Source organism: Neophocaena asiaeorientalis, unplaced genomic scaffold, assembly GCF_003031525.2.
Source record: "Neophocaena asiaeorientalis asiaeorientalis breed wild unplaced genomic scaffold, Neophocaena_asiaeorientalis_V1.1 scaffold70, whole genome shotgun sequence".
NCBI lineage: Eukaryota > Metazoa > Chordata > Mammalia > Artiodactyla > Phocoenidae > Neophocaena > Neophocaena asiaeorientalis.
Window position 1 is genome coordinate 1,079,977 of NW_020175410.1, and position 22,473 is coordinate 1,102,449.

The following is a 22,473-nucleotide window of genomic DNA, read 5'->3' on the forward strand; positions in this document are numbered from 1 at the left end:
TGTAATGATACACACCAAATACATGGAGGAGGTTGCTAAAAAGTGAAATAAGGAATTAACTGAGTAGAGACTTACTGCTCCCACCCTCCATACACATGCAGATTTCACTCAGACTTAAATTTCAAGACTTCATTATCAGGCTTGTTAGATTCCTTCTTTGATTTCTTTAAGGAGGTCGAAGTATTTCACAGAACCTACCTACTTTGGAGACAGAGGTCTCTAGAAGATACATCAGGGCAGTAGACAGTGATGGAAGAGACCTTGCCCCTTCTTCCCAACTCTCACTGAAAAATAATTTTTGCCATATACTGTGCTGAGAACAGTAAGGAATTTAGAAGTAGGAAGATTGGTCTTTCATTAGTTACTTAATTCATGAATGTATTTACCAAATATTAAATGCCTATCAAGATTTAGTCACTGGATTTATGCAGTTGAACTAAGCAGGTATTGTTCCCTGTCCTCAAGGAGCATACTGTGCAGTTGGGGATAAAACAGTAAACAAACACACAAAAAATGTTTAATTACAAATTGTGATAATGATACTAAGGAAAAAGTAAACTGTCCTTATGTAAGAGAGCCCTGGATAGTGATTTAAGTTGCGAGTAGAGGGCAGTAAGTGAGCATCTCTTGACAGATGTGGCATTTACTTAAGGCTAAACTGGTATTCACGAGTTAGCTATTTAGAGAGAAATACAGAAGGAACAGTGTGTGAAAGGTCCTTGAAGAGTTTCGTTCAGGGGCACTGAAATAAGACTTGTATGACTGGAGTGGAGGTGGACTGGTGGGAGGTGAGGATAGAGACCGCGAGGGTCTAAATGCAGCCTCGTAGGCTTTGTTAAGCATACTGTGACTACCACCACCTACACTACTACTGTAACCACTACCATTACTTACGTTTTGTCCTACAAGCAAAATGAAGTGGTAGAAGACTTCAGCTGAAAATGTCACGATGCAATTTACATATGTAAGAAGACTGTTGGCGGCTGCTGCTTAAAAGTAAAATTCTGTGGAAAAAGACAGGTAGTATTTAATGTTTTTATACCTCACAGAACCCCTAAAATCACAAGTGTCTTCAACCCAATTTTTGTTCCTATAATAGAAGAAAAGAAGCTCCTGAAGAATGCTGATCTATAATCTGGACAAACAGGGACCATAGGGGCTTTTTGTGTGTTTTGCTTATCCACCCCTTCCTGTTTCCTGGAGCACATAATTTAATTATTGTTTTGTGTAACCACAAATGACAAGCAGGATATAACTGAAAATCATTTGCTTTCCTGGGTGAAAGGCATGCTTCGGTTTTGTTGAGGTTGCCTGTGGTACCTAGTTTATTTTTCCTAATGCCCTCGAGGTTTTGTCCAGGGTATGGATCTGTGCCTTTTTTTTTTTTTTTAATAGACGTAACTAAATGCAGTGTATGACGTATTCGTCAAGCAAAATATCCAAAATAGCAAATGAAGTAAGAAGAAAAGCAGAAATTAAAGAAATAGAACAAATCCAGTCATCTCAGCATTGTAAGACCTGTTCAAATTAGGGTTATTTCATGCTGATTTTGGCGCATAACATTTTAAAATATTATGTTTAATGTACTGATTTTTCATTTTTTTGAAGCTGAACACTGTACAGTGTAATAGTGAAATAACACTGTGAACAGTGTTTCTCGGGCCTCTGAGTCTGAACAATGCCAACAGAATTAATTCATTTAGAGTATGCGGTTTTGGTGTATGTACAAGACTACATAAATTAGCTGAAGACCATCCAATAAAATCCATTTAGTTTGTTTGGGATGTTAGCCAGATTTCCTGATCAGTTTTCCAGAGGTAAAAATGTCCAAAAATCACTGGACCACCTAGTTGCTTGGGATGGTATTAATTATGTTCATGCTCTATTTAATAAAAGTAACAGTTTATAATTATAATTGGTTGTCAGAGTTTTAGAATTTGGTTATTGATGAGGGAGTAAGGATAATCCTCCCTAAATGCCACTTTCTCTACTTTTCCTTTGTATACTTAACACGTATTCACCTTTTGTATCTGTGTGTATTTTTGAAACATAGGGACATATTGAAATATTACTCTTTCTAAAGGAACCAGATGGTTAATTTGTAAAAATGATAATCCTTGTCCGCTTAGGAATTAGGTCACTGCACACAAGTTCTAGTTACGTTATGCTAAGTTAAAAACAAATAAGCCAAAAGAATAGCCAACATCTAGCATTGGGGATATATTTGTAAAAATCAGGTCTTCTCTTGTAATTCAGGAAATTGATTTTACACACATGGTAAATGTGTTTAGAGGGAAAATTTTTATAAGAAGCTGAAAAAAATTGCTCTTTGGCATGTAGATTATAGTTTCCTACCTTCAACAGTTGATTTTCATGAATATGTATACACTAATTTTCTTATGCTATTTAAATTGAGATAAAGTTTTACAACTTATTCACTCATGTCATTTCATTTTATTGATTTCTTTTTGGTTCTGAATAGAGGATATGTAATGTTTTTAAAATAATAATTTTATACTTATTAATGTTTCCCTAATAATTGAGTTTGGTGATACATTTCAACTATTTGCATGTGGTATGACTATAGTTAGTAACACCATATAGTAGATTATTCTTTTGTTCTGGTGGCTTTAAGTAAATAATGTCTGCAAGCTTTTTGCTGTTTTAGGGAAACTAAACCAAATATACCCCTTTGAACTTGTGGTCAGAATAAATTATCCATGGTGTCTTGGTACCTGAGAACTTCTTTTCAAAGCTTTGTAGTACTTGTCTCCTTAGGTTAAATATCTCCTCTCTTTCTCCTCATATCTTCAATGACTGTTCGCTGCATGTGAGTCAGAGTCTATACATTTTGACCCATTATTTCAGACCTCTCACAGTCGATGCTGAACCTTTTCACTCACAATGTCAACTCTCTGTGGCCCAGCATATTGTCTTGCTCATGCTTTGAAATTTTCTAGTTTTCTCTCACTCTTTTTCACTCAGTGTTCTGCTTGATTGCATGCCATCCTTGTCAGTTCTGTTTAATACTTGATTTAATATTACTCTTTCCATGAAGTTGTTCCCATTTTTTCTGGTTCTTGGACTTTCTAGACTACTTACCGACAGAGGTGTCATTCTGCATATGCTACTTTTTATTGTTATTCTTTTGCCTATCGCTTTCACCATCTCTTTTATCGCTGATCTCTTGCACAGTGCTGTGTATATGGGAGAGCCAGATAAATAGCTGTGGTTAGTGGTGGTAGAATGATGAACAAGCAAGCTTCTGGAATACCCCTCCACCTGGACATCAGCCAAATGTGTTTCTGGAGATAAAGAGGTAGCTGCTGGGCGTCCATCAATCATGTGAACAGTTGAGAAGAGTTTAGAACACAGAGTACACCCAAGAAGTTATAATTGATTTCCCAACCAGAAGAAAACTGTTTTTACAAGTGGAGGGAAAAGAATAGCAAATGAAAGATGTTGATGAGATGAACTGGAGTTAGCTATGGTGATAAAGTTGGTGGCCAGAAGCCTTCTGTGAGGAAAGGGGGAGGGAGAGAGAGAGAGTGATGGGGAACTGAGCTCTGCTGAGGGGGAATTGCAGTGGCGTGAAGAAACAGGTCCATAAGCAACATTTTAAGGTTTATTCTTTAGGATCTGTAATAAGATTCTATATCAGGATATGAAGCTACCTTTCTGTATCACCTAGAAACATACTGCTTTAAAAATATCCTGAGGTAGATCATTGTTCACATACTTCTGAAATAAGTCACATGATCATGTTTTTGTTATTTTTGCTCAAAACGTAATTTATCCTTAATATTTAAAAAACGTTTTGGGCCTATGGGCTAAATGTATATTAGGTAACTCATAATGGAAAGTTGTATGAGATGGAAATCTTATTTTATATATACAGTAATTATATTTTTTACTCAAGAGGAAAATACATTAATAAAAATCTCTTACTATGTAGGGTCTGAACAATTATATTGGCAGTATTTGGATTGTACAAGTGTTAGGGTGGTATTAAATATTCCTTAAAAGTTGGGAATTCGCTGCAGTCACATGGTTAGGACTCTGAGCTCTCACTACTGAGGGCCCAGGTGTGATCCCTGGTCGGGGAACTAAAATCCCGTAAGCCGCACAGCATGGCCAAAAAAAGAAAAAAGAAAAAAAAGTTAATCAGTGCATTGTTTTTTTGTGGTTACATATGAAGGAACTCTTCACTAAGCTACTCATGCATGTTTCTAGCTGATTTTAGTTTTCTTCTTTTTTTATTTCCTATCTAATTTAAAATTAGAGACAGTGTGAAAAACTTGGTAGCAGACAGTTTGAGCTGAGAATATATTTTGTTCTATTTGTTTTTAATTTTTATTGGAGTATAGTTGATTTACAATGTTGTGTGAGTTTCAGGTGTACAGCAAAGTGAAGCAGTTACACATATACATATATCCACTCTTTTTTAGATTCTTTTCCCATATACATCATTACAGAGTACTGAGTAGAGTTCCCTGGTCTATACAGTAGGTCCTTATTAGTTATCTATTTTATATATAGTTGTGTGTATATGTCAATCCCAATCTCCCAATTTATCCCTCCCCCCTCTTTCCCCCTGGTAACCATAAGTTTGTTCTCTATACATGTAACTCTATTTCTGTTTTGTAAATAAGTTCATTTGTATTATATTTTTAGATTCCACATATAAGCGATAGTATAGAGACCTCATCTAGCCATTTTGAACACACTTGTCATATTTATGGTATGTTATTTTAAAATTATATTTTAAAACACTTGTCTGATAAAATACAATTTTAGTATTTCCCTTGTTAAAAAATGACTCTACTAAAACCTTTAAGTTGTTAGAATATTACTGCTTTTGATGTCAGCTACTGATTTCTGAATAAATGCTGAAGGCCAAAAACCACAACTCTCCATTTAGCCCAGGATTTTGCAGTTGCTATGTTATTAACATTTTGGGACAGATAATTCTTTGTTCTGGAGGCTGGCCTGCGTGTGCATTATAGAATATTTAATAGCATCCCTGTCCTCTACCAACTCGGCACTGGTCGTACTTCCCTCTCCCACTTCTAACAACCAAAAATGTCTCCTGATATGGCTGAATTTCCTCTTAGGACAAAATTTCCCACAGTTAAGAACTGCTAATGTAAACTTCTGTTTCATGCACACTCAAATTTTACAATGGCTTGGGGATAAAGCTGTGTGTGTGTGTATATATACACACGTGTGTATACATATATATTTGTATATGTGTGTGTATATATAATTGTAATTTCTAATGAATGCATAGCTAAATGAAATAGACTCTTATCTTTAGACTATTTAAGTCATTTATAAAACTAATTGGAAACAGTATTTGGTGTGGATTCTAATTAGTGATTTCAAATTAATGACATTTTGATTAGAACATAACTTGTACATACTTTATTAGTGCATATTTATATGGAAACTAGGCTCTCATGATACTTCCATATATATCTGGGCAGTGTCTGTATTACTTAGAAAAGTTAAAATTTTGTAAATGTAAATTAGATTATGCTGTAAGTTTGGGAAGAATTTGAGGGAAAATACAGTTGAAGTAATAAATTCTTTAATTTTAGTCACTTAGCTTGCCATACTGATATATTTAATAAAAGGTATAGGTAACTTAGTTTAGATGATACAGAAAGGCAGTACCTTCAGTAGAATCAAGGTTAAAGTTACCTTCTGATTGTTAGTTGGAGGCACATTTCTCAGTAAATACATCTACTGAAAATGAGAGAGGACTTTTATATTATCTAACTGCGTGCTGCTTCCCAGTGTGATCCATGGACCAACTGTAGCAACATTACCTGGTTGCTTGTTAGAAATGCAGATTCTACTTATTGTGGCATTTTACACTACCACCAACAGAGTCAATTTCACACCCAAACAGAATTTATTGTTGTCAGTTTTATAATTTTAGCCATTTTTGTGGATGTATAATAGAACCATACTGTGTATTTGATTTGAAAAGGTATCTGTGATGACTTTTTCATGTGTTTAATGATTAAGTATCTGTTCCATTTTTTAAATAAAATTTTAAAGTGGAAAAAAATGCAGATTCTTAGACCCCGCTCCACATCTAATGGAATCAAAATCTGTATTTTTAACGAGATTCCCAGAGATTCTTATGCCTATTGAAATTGGAGAAGCACAGGTCTTAACTTTATTTCATCTTGCCACTATGACCTCCGTGAGGACAGAAACTGTCTAGTCTATTGCTGTGGTCTCAATGTGCTATCTAGTGTCTGGCTCAGAGCCCTCAATGGATAACTTACTGGTTGAATGAATGAAACTCTAACTTACGCTAATCCAGTGGATAGTAGGGTACCCTACTCTATGTGACTTTTAAAAAATTTTTAATTAAGACAGATAAGATTTGTTTACGTCAGCGTGCCAGTTCTCAGCTTGCAAATGTCTTATGCATTACTAAGAAACGTAAAGTGGTCATATTACCATGCATGCTTTTTAAACATATCATCCTTTATCATTTACAAAATGGATAATATTTACAAAATATGCCTGCCAAACATGACTTATGTGAGCTAATGCCAGTCACTTCTCATTTACTACAAGATCGCCCATTAGTTATATATAGTATAACGTTCTATAGTAAACCTCAGTGGAAAGATAAGCTTGAGCAGATTTGGTAGCTTTGCGTTTTGCCTAAACACTTTCTAGGAGCTTCCCTGGTGGCGCAGTGGTTGAGAGTCCGCCTGCCGATGCAGGGGACGCGGGTTCGTGCCCCGGTCCGGGAAGATCCCACATGCCGCAGAGCGGCTGGGCCCGTGAGCCATGGCCGCTGAGCCTGCGTGTCTGGAGCCTGTGCTCTGCAACGGCAGAGGCCACAACAGTGAGAGGCCTGCATACCGCAAAAAAAAAAAAAAAAAAAAAAAAAAAGCACTTCCTAGCTTTGGATGTATAATCTGTATGATAAAATGGGAGCCTAGAATTCTTTGTAATAGTGTTCTGGTTTGTTAAGATTAGGACTTGTATTTTCCATTCCACAATTCTTGTGGTTTTGCATCAGAAAAGTAACTGGCCTTCAAAGGGAATTTTAACAGTGAGACAGAGGGACATATAAAGGAGAACTTTCATTAAGGTTGTATTATCACAATAATTACTTCTGTAACCATCACCTGCTTGGCGTATATTGAATGCAGTGGTTCAGAAGCCCTTGACTCTTCCAGGATCATATCTGAGGACCTGAATTGGATGACCTACCTTAGATACTCTCTTCCCTGTCTAGGACCCAGAGAAATGATCTGAGTTAGGGGATTGTCTGTGGTGGCAATTAAGCTTTTTTTGTTTGTTTGTTTTTGTGGTACGCGGGCCTCTCACTGTTGTGGCCTCTCCCGTTGCGGAGCACAGGCTCCGGACACGCAGGCTCAGTGGCCATGGCTCACGGGCCCAGCCGCTCCGCGGCATGTGGGATCTTCCCAGACCGGGTCGCGAACCCGCGCCCCCTGCATCAGCAGGCGGACTCTCAACCACTGCGCCACCAGGGAAGCCCGCAATTAAGCTTTTTAGCACTCAAATGACTTCCTCCAGATGAGATGTTTCTCCTGAGTTGACCTTGGGGTCTGTAGTGTCACTGCCCTCTGAGTAAAGTCTTGTGACTTCCATGATGTAGTACTGGTTACCTGGAGTAAACTGAGAGCCTGTGTACTTGAGAGGTTAACTGTTGAGAGTCCCACAGACCTTAGTCTGGGTATTACCCCTCACCGGCAGTACGGTCTCAGACAGATTCTTTAAACTTCTGTGCTTACCTTCCTTATCCGTAACATGAGGATAATGATAATATATGCAGAGGTATGTTATGTGGTTTCAGTAAGATAATTGTTTAACGTATTTAGCACAGATTCTGATGAATAGTAAAACCTCAATAAATGGAAGATTTAAAATGTAAAGGGATAATGGAGATGTGGTGATGTGTGAAAGGGTCATTTAAAAGTGGAAGTTAAGTGAGAAGCGAGTGGAATAATAGCAAACATTTAAGGTACACTATATGGAAAGATGGTCATTAGTGTTTCACATAAATTCAAGAAAACAAAGATGAATGACATGACAGGACTCACACTAGAATAGGGACTTTCTAGAACAGTGATTATTGGGGAAAGTCCAATCCATGGACTCAGGAACAGAGGCAGTGTTCACTGCATTATAAGACTCTAACCTTTGTACAGTGTGGCTTTTAAGCTACATAGAAGGGAGAATCAGCCCTTTCCCTGGTGTGATGGGGGCCCATGATCTAACACTGTTGCAGCATGGCAGAACCTTGGTTCTCGTGCTACTCTGCCTGCCTGAGAGGATTGAAACACTATCAAGACTGTGGTATGTCTGACAGGCTAGGGTCTGAGTTGTGGTGGCAGCTTGGGAAGTAGGAGGCCACTGGTATGATCCACCAGCTTAGTGTTCATGGTTGGAGGTCCATAGTTGATATAGCATGGCAGAATGGTAACCTGATTTACTTACCACCTCAAAACTCTACCGACATTCATTGTTTTAAAGCTGTAGCTTTTTTCTCTGAAGCTTTCCAGAAGACCAGCCGATAGGGAAGAAGTTTTGGAAAATTTAATCCTTAACTCTCACATATTAATTTAACTAATCTATCAATTCTGATAAGTAAACTGAGCCATGGCGCTTAAGTAATTTGCCCTAAGTTGTACAGCAAATTTGTTGCAGAGCTAGATTCAAACACCAAGGGATCTTGGCTCCAGGTGCCATGTTCTTAACTGCAAGAAAGAGCTTTAGAGCTGTCTAAAAAAAAATAGAGTAAATGTTCAATGCTAGATGGACAAAACCTCCACAGAAGTCTAAAAATAACCATGAAGTAAATGTTAATTGGCAACTCAGAATTTGGAAATAGTACTTCTTAAAGGAGTGTCTCAGGTAAAGACTGCTGAAAAGCAGGATGGAGAGGCTCTGGGCTGTTACCCTGTGACTGAAGGTCCAGACGCAGCACCCACAGGCCAGAGGTGACTCCATTGATAAAGACAGTGACTGATGAATTGATGGCCCAGACTCAGCATTCTGTTGGCATCACTCATAGCTATGTAAGGTTCTCTGGATTTGCAGTATAGAAGTACTTTCTGCCCCAGCTTTATTGAGGTATAATTGACCAATAAAAGTTGCGTGTATTTAATGTATACGGTGTGATGTTTTGACATACACTTTTAAATGATCACCGTAATCAAGCTGATAGATCCATCACCTCACATAATTACCATTTTCTTTTTTGGGGGTGTGGGTGAGAACACTTAAGATTTACCCTCTTAAGTTTATTTCAGTTATACAATATACTATTGTTAATTACAGCCACCATGCTACGCATTAAATCCCTAAAAACGTATTCATTTTGCATAACTGAAACTTTGCCCTTGGACCAGCATCTCCCCATTTCCCCTACCTTCTGGCAGCCACAAGACTTTTAACTGTTAACGTGTTATCTACAGAGTGAAAAGTGTATCTCTCTCTGATTCCCTTGTATATACCCACATTAGTGCCCTTGTTTGAATGGGAGGGAGGGGGGAAATTGATGGATTCAGATTAAGAAATGATCCAGCCAACATGTTCTGTAAAAAGAGTGCTGGCTTTCAGCACTCATGGGAACCTCTGACTCATGGGACTGGAAACACGTTTTTGAACCTCTGACTCATGGGACTGGAAACCAATGCTTTTCAGCCTTAGTTAAGCCTTAACTCTTCTTGAAATGGAAAACAGTTTTTGGCAACGCAGCTTCCTTCCTAATATCCCTACTTTAAATAGTACTTAGAATATGCAGATGTTTGCATTTTGTTAGTAGTAAATATTTTGTAAATTCTTATTTTTTTATGATGTAAGGAAAGTATTTCATGGCGGGGGTTTTTCTTTTGGACATACTTTTTAAATTTTACTAAACACATTGGAAGGGTTGTTTTAAATTTTGTTTAAATGTTCTCCGAACCAGAATATTTGCAGAACAAGGAGTTCTAGCCAGCAGATTGTTCCATTTGTTGTGTTTGAGTGTGGAAACGTCAGGAATGATAGCTTAAGATGATGCCATAGAACTTTTTCATAAACAGCCTAATAGCATTGTCTAAGGTGGTCTTTGTTTATTAAAGGTGTCAAAGTCTCCTTTGCTATGTTTAGGTAGAATCTAAGTTTCTTTACTCAAGCATGGAAAATATTGTTTGTTTTCTGTTTGGGAGGAAAGCAGTATGACCAAATAAAAGAGTTAAATTTCACTGGAAACAATTATTAAAAGTCTCAATTGCAAGATGGAAAAAAATGTAGTTTGGTTTTCATATTTTTTTCAAAGGGGGTGAAAAAATGAGGGTTGGGGAAAAGTCAGAAAATCCCTCAATTCTCAGTGGTATCTCAGCAGAGGCAGGGGAAACTATCAATGCCTACCATTTAAAAACTCTTCATCTTGTAAAAATAATAATTAGTAAGCTCTACAGTTTATACTGAAAATCACAGAACACACAAATCTGATTTTAAAAATCTGGAGGAAACCTCAAGGCTCTCTCTGTCCCTCAAAATATTCTCACACCTTTTGGTTCTGTAGAATAACTCAGTAAAAATCAGAATTCAAGAAGGTTAAAAATTCAAAAGACAGCATTGCAAGAGATTAATAGAGCAACTGATAATTGTGGAAACAATTAGAGCCACACTGTTATAGAAATAATTAGTACATTAGACATAGAATATAGCAAAGGTCAGGTCAGGTTATTAACATAGACGGAAACTTGGGATAATCACAGTGTATTCCAAGTAAAAACTAAATGATCAATAAGAGAATAGGTGTGAATGATAATAAAGGCATCCAACATATGGATCATGTTTATATGTCAAGTAGACAAACCAAGATGTTATTCTGAAAGTTAGAAGAAAATTTCCTTGAAATGACTAACTAGTTCTGTAAGATGTAGAGGGCATATTTTCAAGAATTGAGGAACAGCAACTGACAATTAAATATGGTATGATTTTAATTAAGATTTTGAACCTCCTCATAAAGAATTCTTCAGGTAGGTACCTAGGAGCAAAAAACAAAAACAAAACTCATAGAAAGGAGGACACTCTGCCTGACCTCTTGTACCTCCACAGTACTTACTATCCAAATACATACAGTGAAGCGTTGTCTGTAAACGTTGGAGGGAATCAAAGGGGAATCCAAGAATACTACTGCCAGCCAAATTGTCATTTAGTTAGAAAGACAATAGGAAAAAAATTCTTATGTAACTTCTGACTACTTCCTGGTGGAACTACTTGATGTTGAAATCTACCCCAAAAAAATGGTGAATAGAGAGTGAGTAGATGACACATGGACTTTAAAAAGCATCTGGACAATGCTTTGAAACAGTGTTTGAAGACAGTGGTACAGAGACTGCAAATCTCTAAGGGAAAGTGTGAACTAAACTTTTATTCCCAGATAAGCTATTCTTCCAACTAATAGAGTGAAGAACTCTAGGAATGTAAAAATGTTGAGGTTTTTATTAAAAAACAAACAAAACCTACTTGCAACTGAAATTCATCAAATAAAGAAGTGAATTAAAATGAATTTATAAAAGGGGAGGTTTTAATTTAAAACAGTTGTCTTGAGCATAGATAACTTATGTCTAAATTGTGTGAATTATGGCTATAGCATAGTCTATGAATCTAATAAACCTTGTCAGGGTAGAAAAGTACAAGTGACCAGAACAGTGGATAGAAGAGTTACGAAGTGCTATTTCTTTCTCATAGTAGGAAATCAATTAGTACTGACTTACAAATGAAGTGCTTTGCCATTGAAAAGTCCAGTGTCTTAATCCTGTTCACGATATTTTACTTAACATTTAGGAAAAGCTCCCTGGAGGTGAAGAATAATCTGAAGTATAGCAGCACCTTCAGTTTTATTATATTTAACGTTTTTTTTTTTTTTGCTAACATTAAATAATTTTTAAATGGCATGCATATGATTCCATTTTCATAAAATGTGCTAATGCTTTTGTTCCTTCATCCTTTTGTCCTACCAGCTTACTGCGTATATTATTAATAGAGGATTGTTGAAACGATACTTACCTGATGTTCAGGGTAATTATTTCTAGGTAGTGTTATTTTTGGATGAGTTTTTTTTTTTACCTTTTTAAAAAACTTCCACATAGTTGATTTTAAGAACATACACTTTTCTTTTTCTTCTTGAAACAAGACTGTGCTAAGTTTTAAAAACCTATTTGTCAAGCATTTGCTACTGGGTAAAAACATGTTTCTGTCCTCAGAGACCCCATACCCTAAGAGTATGGGGTCCTCAAGAATTTTATCAGTTTTAATACTTGAAAAGCTAAATTGGAATATCCCTTATGTTCTCATCCTAGACCCTATTTATGTACCTCCAAAAGAAAAATATTTAATTAATTAGTTTATTTATTTATTTATGGCTGCGTTGGGTCTTTGTTGCTGCATGGGGCTTTCTCTAGTTGTGGCAGCGGGGGCTGCTCTTCGTTGTGGTGCGCGGGCTTCTCATTGTGGTGGCTTCTCTTTGTTGTGGAGCACGGGCTCTAGGTGCGTGGGCTTCAATAGTTGTGGCCCGCGGGCTCAGTAGTTGTGGCTCATGGGCTCTAGAGCACAGGCTCAGTAGTTGTGGTGCACGGGCTTAGTTGCTCCACAGCATGTGAGATCTTCCTGGACCAGGGCTTGAACCCGTGTCCCCTGCATTGGCAGGCGGATTCTTAACCACTGCCCAGGGAAGTCCCCAAAAAGAAAATTTTTAAAGTGAGTCATTTTCTTTTTTTTTTCGAGTTCAGAATTCACTCACACTTGTTAAAGTTGAGATACGTGGTTGCCTTATTTCATATTTGTCAAGTCAGAAACTAGGGAGGATTTGAGGATTATACCCAATTTTTATGCGAACACTCATGCCAGTATTGTAAATATTGGTAAAAGACATGAAACTCCAGGGTCAGAGGAAAGAATTTGTTACAGCAATAGCAGTAAGAGGATAGCAGTGCAGCACTGATTTTCTGAATTGCAGTTCCCCCGGGGGAAATACAATTAGGGCTGGGTGTTGCTAGGCAGTGGAATGTATTAAAGAAGAATCTAGATATCGGGAAGCACTGCCCTTATACAGGGACTGCTGGCAAAGTAGCCCATCCTCCTCTTACGAGAGAGACATTGTCTTTATTACTCTAGAATGCCAAGCAGATTGCTCTATGGAGAGAGATGTCTCTATCTTTACTTTCTACAACGTAAGCAAATTTGCTCCAAGAAGAGAGATGCCTATTTTTGCAAGTCTGCCTGCTATGTGAACATCCTTGAAGAGCCAATTTGGAGTATACTAGCTATTCATGCCTTTTAAAATGTTTGGATATGTGATAACCCCCTGAAAAATAATCTCCCTGTAATATCTAGAAGATGAGACTCCTTGAGCAAACTTACTGTTGCACAGCGGAAACTGATTTCTTTATTTCACTATTGTACATGGCTGATGACTATGGAAGTTTTTTTTGTTTTGGAATAATCTTCCCTCTGAAATTTGTACTCAAAAACTTTAAACCAAAGTAAAATTCTTGAAATTCATGAGCCAAGTGATTTCTGTAGCGTAGCTAAGATCTCAAAACCTTTACCTCTCTTTCTCAAATATTTTGTCAAAATTAGGTAGAATTAAGCTGAATTCTTCTGAAGAGGCAGTGCTCTTAGAGATACAGAGTTTCACGTTTTACTATGGAACAAGCATTGTATTTTAGATACATAAGTAAAGCTTTCTAAATGTAATGCCAGTATTAACCACGAAAATGTGACTTCTTACAGAGTTATAGCAGAGATATCATTACAACAGAGCCCTTGTTTAGTAGTTTTTTGTTCATATTGCTATAATAGAAAAACTAGAGAATAATTAGAGCATTGAACTATATGGAAGAAAAATTTTATTAGGAAAGTTTTTATAGTGTATGTACTATTTTCTATCTAGTCTGGGACTACCTCTAGTAATAATCTTCTTCCCTTATTGTTGCCCTAGTTTAAGTCTTATTTCTCTATCATATATAATCATTTCTTTTTGTTTTTATTGAAATATAGTTGACATATTAGTTTTAGGTGTATGACATTGTGATTCAACATTTATATACCTTATGGATTGATCACCAAGATAAGTCTAGTAACCATCTGTCACTATACAAAATTACCACAATATTATTGACTAGATTCCCTTTGTTGTACATTCCATTCCATGACTTACTTTGTAACTGCAAGTTTGTACTACTTTATGTTCTTCACCTGTTTTGCCCATACCCTTACCTCCCCCATCCCCACCCCTCTGGCAACCACCAGCTTGTTCTCATCTATGAGTTTCCTTATGTTTTATTTTGTTCGTTCATTTGTTTTGTTTTTTAGGTTCCATGTGTAAGTGTATTTCTCTCTCTGACTTATTTCATTTAGCATAATACCCTCTGGAATATCATAGATGTTCCATCCATGTTGTCGCAAATGACAAGATTTTATTCTTTTTTATGGCTGAGTATATTCCACTGTGTATGCATACATGCATATGTGTGTGTGTGTATTTTATATATATATATATATAAAATACACACACACACACACACACCTCCACATCTTCAAGCATTCATCTCTCAACAGGCACTTCCATATCTTGGCTGCTACATTGAACACAGTGGTGCTTATATCTTTTTGATTAGTGTTTTCATTTTCTTTGGGTAAATACCCAAGAGTGGAATTGCTGGTTAGTATAGTAGTTATAGTTTTAATTTTTGGGGGAACCTCGATACCATTTTCCATAGTGGTTGCACCAGTTTACATTCTCACCAACAGTGCACTAGGGTTCCTTTTTTTCCACACCTTCTCCAACATTTGCTATTTGTGGTCTTTTTGATGATAGCCATTCTGACAAGTATGAGGTGATCTCTCATGGTGATTTTGATTTGCATTTCTCTGATGATTAGTGATGTCAAGCATCTTTCCGTGTGCCTGCTGGCCTTCTATATGTCTTCTTTGGAGAAATGTCTGTTCAGGACTTCTGTCCACTTTTTGATTGGGTTGTGTGTTTGTTTTGATATTCAGTTGTATGAGCTGTTTATGTATTTTGCATATTAACCCTTTTTGGGTCATATCATTTGCAAATACTCCCATTCAGTAGGTTGTGTCTTTGTTTTATCAATGATTTCCTTTGCTATTCAAAATCTTGTAAGTTTAATTAGGTCTCATTTGTTTATTTTTGCTTTTGTTTCTTTTGCCTTAGGGGACAGATCCAAAAAAATTTGCTATGATTTATGTCAAAGAGTGTTCTGCCTATGTTTTCTTCTAGGAGTTTTATGGTTTCCGGTCTTTCATTTAAGTCTTTAATCTATCTTGAGTATATTTTTGTATGTGGTATAAGAAAGTGGTCCAGTTTTATTCTTTTGAATGTAACTGTCCAGTTTTTTCAAAACTATTTGTTGAGGAGACTTTCTTTCCACACTATGTATTATTGGCTTCTTTGTCATAAATTAATTAACCAGATACGGGTGGGTTTATTTCTGGGCCCTCTCCTCTGTTCCATTGATCTATATGTCTGCTTTTGTGCCAGTACCATACAGTTTTGATTACTATAGCTTTGTAGTATAGTTTGAAATCAGGGCACATGATACCTCCAGGTTTGTTATTCTTTCTCAAGATTGCTTTGGCTATTTGGGGTCCTTTGTTATTCCATAGGTACTTTAGAATTATTTGTATTAGTTCTACGATAAATGCCATTGGTATTTTGATAGGGACTGTACTGAATCTGTAGATTGCCTTGGGTACTATCATCATTTTAACAAAATTTTTTTTCCAGTCCATGAGCACAGTATGTCTTTCCACTTAATCGTGTCATCTTTAATTTCTTTCATCAATGTTTTATAGTTTTCAGAGTATAGGTCTTTGACCTTCTTGGTTAAATTTATTCCTAGGTATTTTATTCTTTTTGATAAAATTATAAATAGAATTGCCTTAATTTCACTTTCTGATAGTTTATTATTAGTGTACAGAACTGCAACAGATTTATACATATTTTGTATTCTACAATTTTACTGAATTCATTTATTCTAATAGGTTTTTAGTGGAGTCTAGGGTTTTCTATACATAGTGTCATATCATCTGCAAATAGTGACAGTTTTATTTTTTCTCTTCCAGTTTGTATTGTTTTTGTGTCTTATTCTGGTGTGATTGCTGTGGCTGGGACTTCCCATACTATGTTGAATAGAAGTGGTGATGGTGGGCATCCTTGTCTTTTGCCTGATCTGAAAGGAAAATCTTTCAGCTCTTCACCATTGAGTATGATGTTAGCTGTGGGTTTGTCATATATGACCTTTTTTATGTTAAGGTATGTTCCCTCTATACCTGCCTTATTAAGAGTTTCCATCATAACTGGATGTTGAATTTTGTCAAAAGTTTCTTCTAGATCTATTGGGGTAATCATATGATTTTTATTCTTCATTTTGTGAATGTGCTGTATCATGTTCATTGATGTGTGAATATTGAAGCAAACTTGTGTCCCTGGAATTAATCTCACTTGATTATGGTGTATGATCCTTTTAATGTATTGTTGAATTCAGTTTGCTCATATTTTGTTGAGGATTTTTGCATCTATGTTCATCATTGATATTGGCCTGATGAATATTAATTTTCTTTTTTTGTAGTGTTGTTATATGGTTTTGGTATCACAGTGATGCTGGCCTCCTAAAATGAGTTTGAAGCCATTTCTTCCTTTTCAATTCTTTGGAGTAGTTAGAGAAGGGTAGGTATTAAGTCTTATTTAAATGTTTGATAGAATTCACATGTGAAGCCCTCACATCCTAGACTTTTGTTTGTTGGAGTTTTTTCATTACTGATTTAATTTCATTACCAGTCATCAGTCTGTTCAGATTTTCTATTCTTTCCTGATTCAGTCTTAGAAGATTTTATGTTTCTAGGAATTTATCTGTTTCTTTTAGGTTGTCCAATTTGTTGGTGTATAATTATTCACAGTAATCTCTTGTCCATTGTATTTCTGTGGTATTAGTTGTAATTTCTTCTCTTTCTTTTTATTTATTTGGGCTCTCTTTCTTTTTTTCACGATGTGTCTCTCTAAAGGTTTGTGAATTTTTAAAATCTTTTTAAAACCCCAGCTCTTAGTTTCATTGATTTAAAAAGATTTTTTAAAAGTCTCTATTTCATTTATTTTTGCTCTGATTTTCATCATTTCCTTCCTTCAACTAACTGTGTTTCTTTTATTCATCTTTTCCTGGTTCCTTTAGGTGTAAAGTTATATTGTTTATTTGAGATTGTTCTTGTTTCTTGAGGTAGGCCTGCATTACTGTAAGCATCCCTTCTAAAACTGCTTTCACTGCATCCCATAGATTTTGGAACAATTGTCTTTCCATTTTCATTTGTTTCAGAGTATTTTTTTGATTTCTTCATTGACCCATTGATTGATTAGTAGCTTTTGGTTTAGGCTCCAAAATGTTTGTGGTTTTTTTTCCAGTTTTCTTCTTGTAATTGATTTACAGTTTTATACTGTTTGGGTCAGAAAAGATGCTAGGTGTGATTTCAGTCTTCTTAAATTTATTGAGACTTGTTTTGTGGCCTAACATGAGATCTATCCTGGAGAATGTTCATGTGTATTTTTAAAGAATGTGTATTCTGCTGTTTTGGGGGTGAAAGGTCTATAGATATCTATTTTTAGTGGTCTAGTGTGCCTTTAAGGCCAGTGTTTCCTTATTGATATTCTGTCTGATATGTCTGTTGGTGTAAGTGGAGTGTTAAAGTCTACTATTATCATATTATTGTCAATACCTTCCTGTATGTGTGTTAATATTTGCTTTATATTTGCTCCTTTTTTGGGTGCATAGATATTTATAAGTGTTATAGTCTCTTGTTGGATTGATCCCTTTATCTTTATATAATGACATTCTTTGTCTCTTGTTACATTTGTTGTTTTAAAGTCTATTTTGTCTGATATGCATATTGCTACCCTAGCTTATATGGAAAATCTTTTCTATTCTTTCACTTTTAGTCTGTGTGTGTCTTTAGATATGAAGTGAGTTGCTTGAAGGTGACCTATAGATGGGTCTTATTTTTTTTATCCTTTCAGCCACCTGTGTCTTTTGATTATAGCATTTAGTTCATTTTGATTGAAGTGACTGTTGATTAGGTATGTACTTATTGTCATTTTGTTAGTTGTTTTCTGATTGGTTTTGTAGTTCTTTATCGCTTTCTTCTTCTCTGGTTCTTTTCCCTTCCCATTTGATGAGTTTCTTTAGTGTTATGTTTGGCTTCCTTTCTCTATTTTTTGTGTATCTGTTAGAGGTTTTTGACTTGTGGTTACCATAAGGTTTATATATAACAAACTATGTATATAGTAGCCCATTTTAAGTTGATGGCATCTTGAGTTGAAACGTGTTCTAAAAGCACAACATTTTATTCTTACCCATGCTTTATATTTTTGATGTCACATTTTATATCTTTTTACTTTGGGTATCATTTAAATAAATATTTTAGATACAGACGATTTTACTACTTTTGTCTTTTAATCTTCATACTAGCTATATAGGTGGTTGATCTACTACTACCTTTACTATATGTTTGCCTTTACCAGTGAGTTTTTCCTTCGTAAATTTCTGGTTTCTAGCTATTGCCTTTTCCATTTAAAGAATTCCCTTTAACATTTCTTATAAGGCCAGTTTTGTGGTGATGAACTACTTTAGCTTTTGCTTCTGGGAAACTCTGTATCTTGCCAGGTAGAGTATTCTTGGTTGTAAGTTTTCTCCTTTCTGTACTTTGAATATATCATGCTAGTCTCTTCTGGGGCCTATAAAGTTTCTGCCGAAAAGTAGCTGATAGTCTTATGGGGGTTTTCCCTTGTATGTAACTAGTTGCTTTTCTCTTGCTGATTTTAAAATTCCCTCTTTATATTTAAATTTTGACATTTTAATTATAATGTGTCTTGGTGTGGGTCTCTTTGGGTTCATCTTGTTTGGTACTGTCTGTGCTTCCTGGACATGGATGTCTGTTTCCTTCCCCAGATTTGGGAAGTTTTTAGCCATTGTTTTTTCAAATAGGTTTTGTGTCCTTGTCTCTCTTTGCCTTCTGGGGCCCCTGTACTTCAAATGTTAGTATACTTGATGTTGTATCAGAGGTCGCTTTTTCTTTTATTCTCATTTTTTAAAATTCTTTTTTTATTTTTGTTGTTTTGATTGGGTGATTACAAGTACCCTATCATGCAGATTGATGATTCATTCTTCTGCATCTTCTGATCTCTTGTTGATTCCCTCTAGTGTATTTTTCATTATAGTTACTGTATTCTTCAGCTCTGATTGGCTCATTTTTATGTTTTCTTTTTAAGTTCTCACTGAGTTCACATACTTCTCTCCATTCAGTGAGCTTATTTATTACTGTTAATTTGAACTCTTTATCTGATAGAACTGTTCATTTTCATTTTGTTGAGTTCTTTTTTTGAAGTTTTGCCAACTTTCATTTGGAAGATAGTCTTTTGTTTCCTCATTTTACCTAACTCTGTTTCTGTGTGTTAGGTATATCAGCTACATCTCCTGGTTTTGAAAGAGTGACCTTATATAAATGGTGTCCTGTGGGGCCTGATGGTGCAGTCTCCCCTGGTCATTGTGCCCTCCTGTTGTGGTTGGGCCACAGTTGTTGCAGGCATGCTGAAACGGTGTGCTGGTTCTTGGCCTGGCTGGCTGAGAGGTCTGGCCACAACTGCTCCTGGCCTGCTGATGTGTGGGGCTGGCTTCTGAGAGCAGGAGCCACTTTGGAGGGGTGCTGGTGCTGACTGAGGTCAGCCACTGGGTGGGGTGAGGCAGCAGGTACTTTGGAGAAGCTAGCCGGGTTGGGTGGGTTGAGGAGGGCTGTTCCTCAGGGGAATACTGGGGTGGGGCACATGGGTTAACTAGGTTGATGAACAGTGGTAGAAATGGCAACGGCCTGGTAGGTAGAAGAGTTTGAAAAAAAAAATGTTGCCTGCCACTGCTTCTGTCCCTGGAGAGAGTTCTACCAGATTTCTGCCCCTCCAGCACAAGCCCTGAAACTAGTCAGTAAATTTCCTTTGATACTACCTAGGCTCTTTTCAAGGCTCTGCCTCTGTGCTGGGACTCTGAGTGAGTTTGTGTGTGAGCCTTTCACGAGCAGTATCTTGATTTCTCACAGCCCTCTACTTCTCCCGGGTGTGCGCCCCACTGGTTTTCAAAGGCAGATGTTATGGGGGCTCATCTTCCTGGTGTAGGCCCTTCGGGATGGGGAGCCCAACATGGGGCTCAGACTCCTAGCTCCTCAGGGGGAACCTTCACGGTTGCGATATCCCTCCTGCTTATGGACAGCTGCACTGGGGGTGGGGGTTCTGATTAGACTGCATGTCTGCCCCTCTGCCCGTCCTTCCTGTCTTGATGTGGCCTTTTCTTTATAGCATTGGTTGTAGAAAGTCTGTTCTGCTAATCTTCAAGTCATTCTCAGAGACAGTCATTCTATATGTAGTTGTAGTTTTGGTGTTTCATGGGAGGGGTGAGCTCAGGATCGTCCTACTCTGCTATCTTGATCTGGACCCTTAGAAGAAGGCCTATGATGGTAATCTCTTGTTGCTTTCCCTGTTTCTAGTCATTCCATATTTAGTTAAATGTATTCTTTGTAACTGTAGTATTTAACATGCTTCCAGAATTCTCTAAAAATTCTTGTCTAACCAATTTTTAAATTTTATTCAAAAATTTTCTACTGTATATTTTTTGTATAAGAAAAACCAGACTATTTGCCTATTCCTGAATATATGTTGAGCCTTTTCAACATTTTTTTATCTAAAACAATTTCCTATCTACTTATTTGCTACAATAATGTTAATTATTTTAGGACTACTTCAAGTGGGGTTTTTTTGGGTAGCCTCATAAACTTCAGTCTGAATTATTTTGCTCTTATGCATGGTCCTTGGTGTTATGTGCCTATAGAAATTTTGTGCTCATAAAGTTGTTTATGCTCATGTTTGGTCTTTCTATCTAGCTTGTAAACTCTTTTTTCCTCTATTTTTTTCTCCTAGCATGTAAAAGTCACATCTGGCAGAGATATTCAGCAAATCATCTTAGAGCAATGCTACAATTTTGTTTGTGTGAATGTAAGTAGTTAATACAAATGATTAAAAGCACTTGAGGATTTGTATAAATGTAATGTTTGACAAGTAGTTAGTTTTCTTGTTTCTTAAGTATTTGAATTTAAGATTTTGATAGGTGAGTTGTGTTATTCAATATGTATTTAGAAATTTTATTTTTGTCTTTTGAAATAGGGAAATAACATTTTCTAACAACCTAGTTCACGTAATGAGAAGAGGGTGATATTTCTTTAAACGGTATTTTCAAATTTCTGGTAAAAAGTAGATAAGAAGATAGGTTTGAATTAATGAATTAAAAAAATTTTAATAGCTATAATCTTATGGGTATCCTTTAACATTGTTTGAAAATTTAAAATTAAGCTTGATAGATATTTTGAATGTTTAAATGTTTAAAAGCTATCCATTTTTCTCCTTCAATGAACTCTTAAGTCATTTAAGAACTTCTTTTATTTTTCTGGTCTTTCAGGTTATGACCTCTGATTTTGAAGAAACCCAGAAATTACTGAATATGCTTGAAGAGAGTAATCTTTCCATTTTATATCCTGTTGTTGTTATTTCAGTAAGTGAATTAATGCAGACTTTTCAAACTTAGGCTTTGTTCCTTGAAATTCAACTTTTCTTTTTAACAAAATTTCATCCAACTGAAGAAATCCATCTAAACCCAAACAAAGAAACTCTTCTCGGTGGGTTCTTGAACTCACTTTCTTGCTTTGAGTAATCTGACTGCAGGTCCTTATTATTTCAATTATTTGTTTGAACTGATAGGTTTTTCACCCTAGCAAAAATTGCATGTCTTTTCCTTCATTAGAATTTCAGAGGTTATTGCTGAGTTGACTTGTTGTTTGGATAATGTGAAAGAGTTTTATTTTAGTGTACTACCAGAATGCCATTAGAGAAGAAATCCCAAAGTTAAAAAACTGAGGGGCACAAATCAGGTGGAAGAAGATACTCTTAGGTTGTTTCATCTTCTCTGTTCCATGGACAGCAAAAGTAGAATGAGCAGACTTCCCTGGTGGCGCAGTGGTTGAGAATCTGCCTGCCAATGCAGGGGACGCGGGTTCGTGCTCCGGTCTGGGAAGATCACACATGCTGCGGAGCGGCTTGCCCATGAGCCATGGCCGCTGAGCCTGCGCGTCCGGGGCCTGAGCTCCGCAACGGGAGAGACCACAGCAGTGAGAGGCCCGCGCACCGCAAAAAAAAAAAAGTAGAATGAGCAACAGATAAAAGAGAAGTCCTAGAAAAATGGCCCATGAAAGTTTTGGAGAGATCTTTTCTGTGAAAGCCTAAAAATGTATGTTTAGTACAGAATTCACTTGATTGGCCTTTTTAACTGTGCAGCAGAGGGGTATTTCAGAGGGCAAGACCAGGAAGTAACA

At 36.5% G+C, this 22,473-nt stretch overlaps 1 protein-coding gene across 1 annotated transcript in view; it reads left to right on the forward strand.

Annotated features, from left to right (window-relative positions):
- CRPPA (CDP-L-ribitol pyrophosphorylase A) overlaps window positions 1-22,473 on the forward strand; it is a 297,097-nt gene that overhangs the window by 129,673 nt on the left and 144,951 nt on the right. Inside the window, exons 7-8 of the mRNA XM_024767102.1 lie at window positions 21,029-21,103; window positions 21,564-21,656. Coding sequence (XP_024622870.1) covers window positions 21,029-21,103; window positions 21,564-21,656 — 168 coding nt within the window. The remainder of the gene's footprint in view (window positions 1-21,028; window positions 21,104-21,563; window positions 21,657-22,473) is intronic.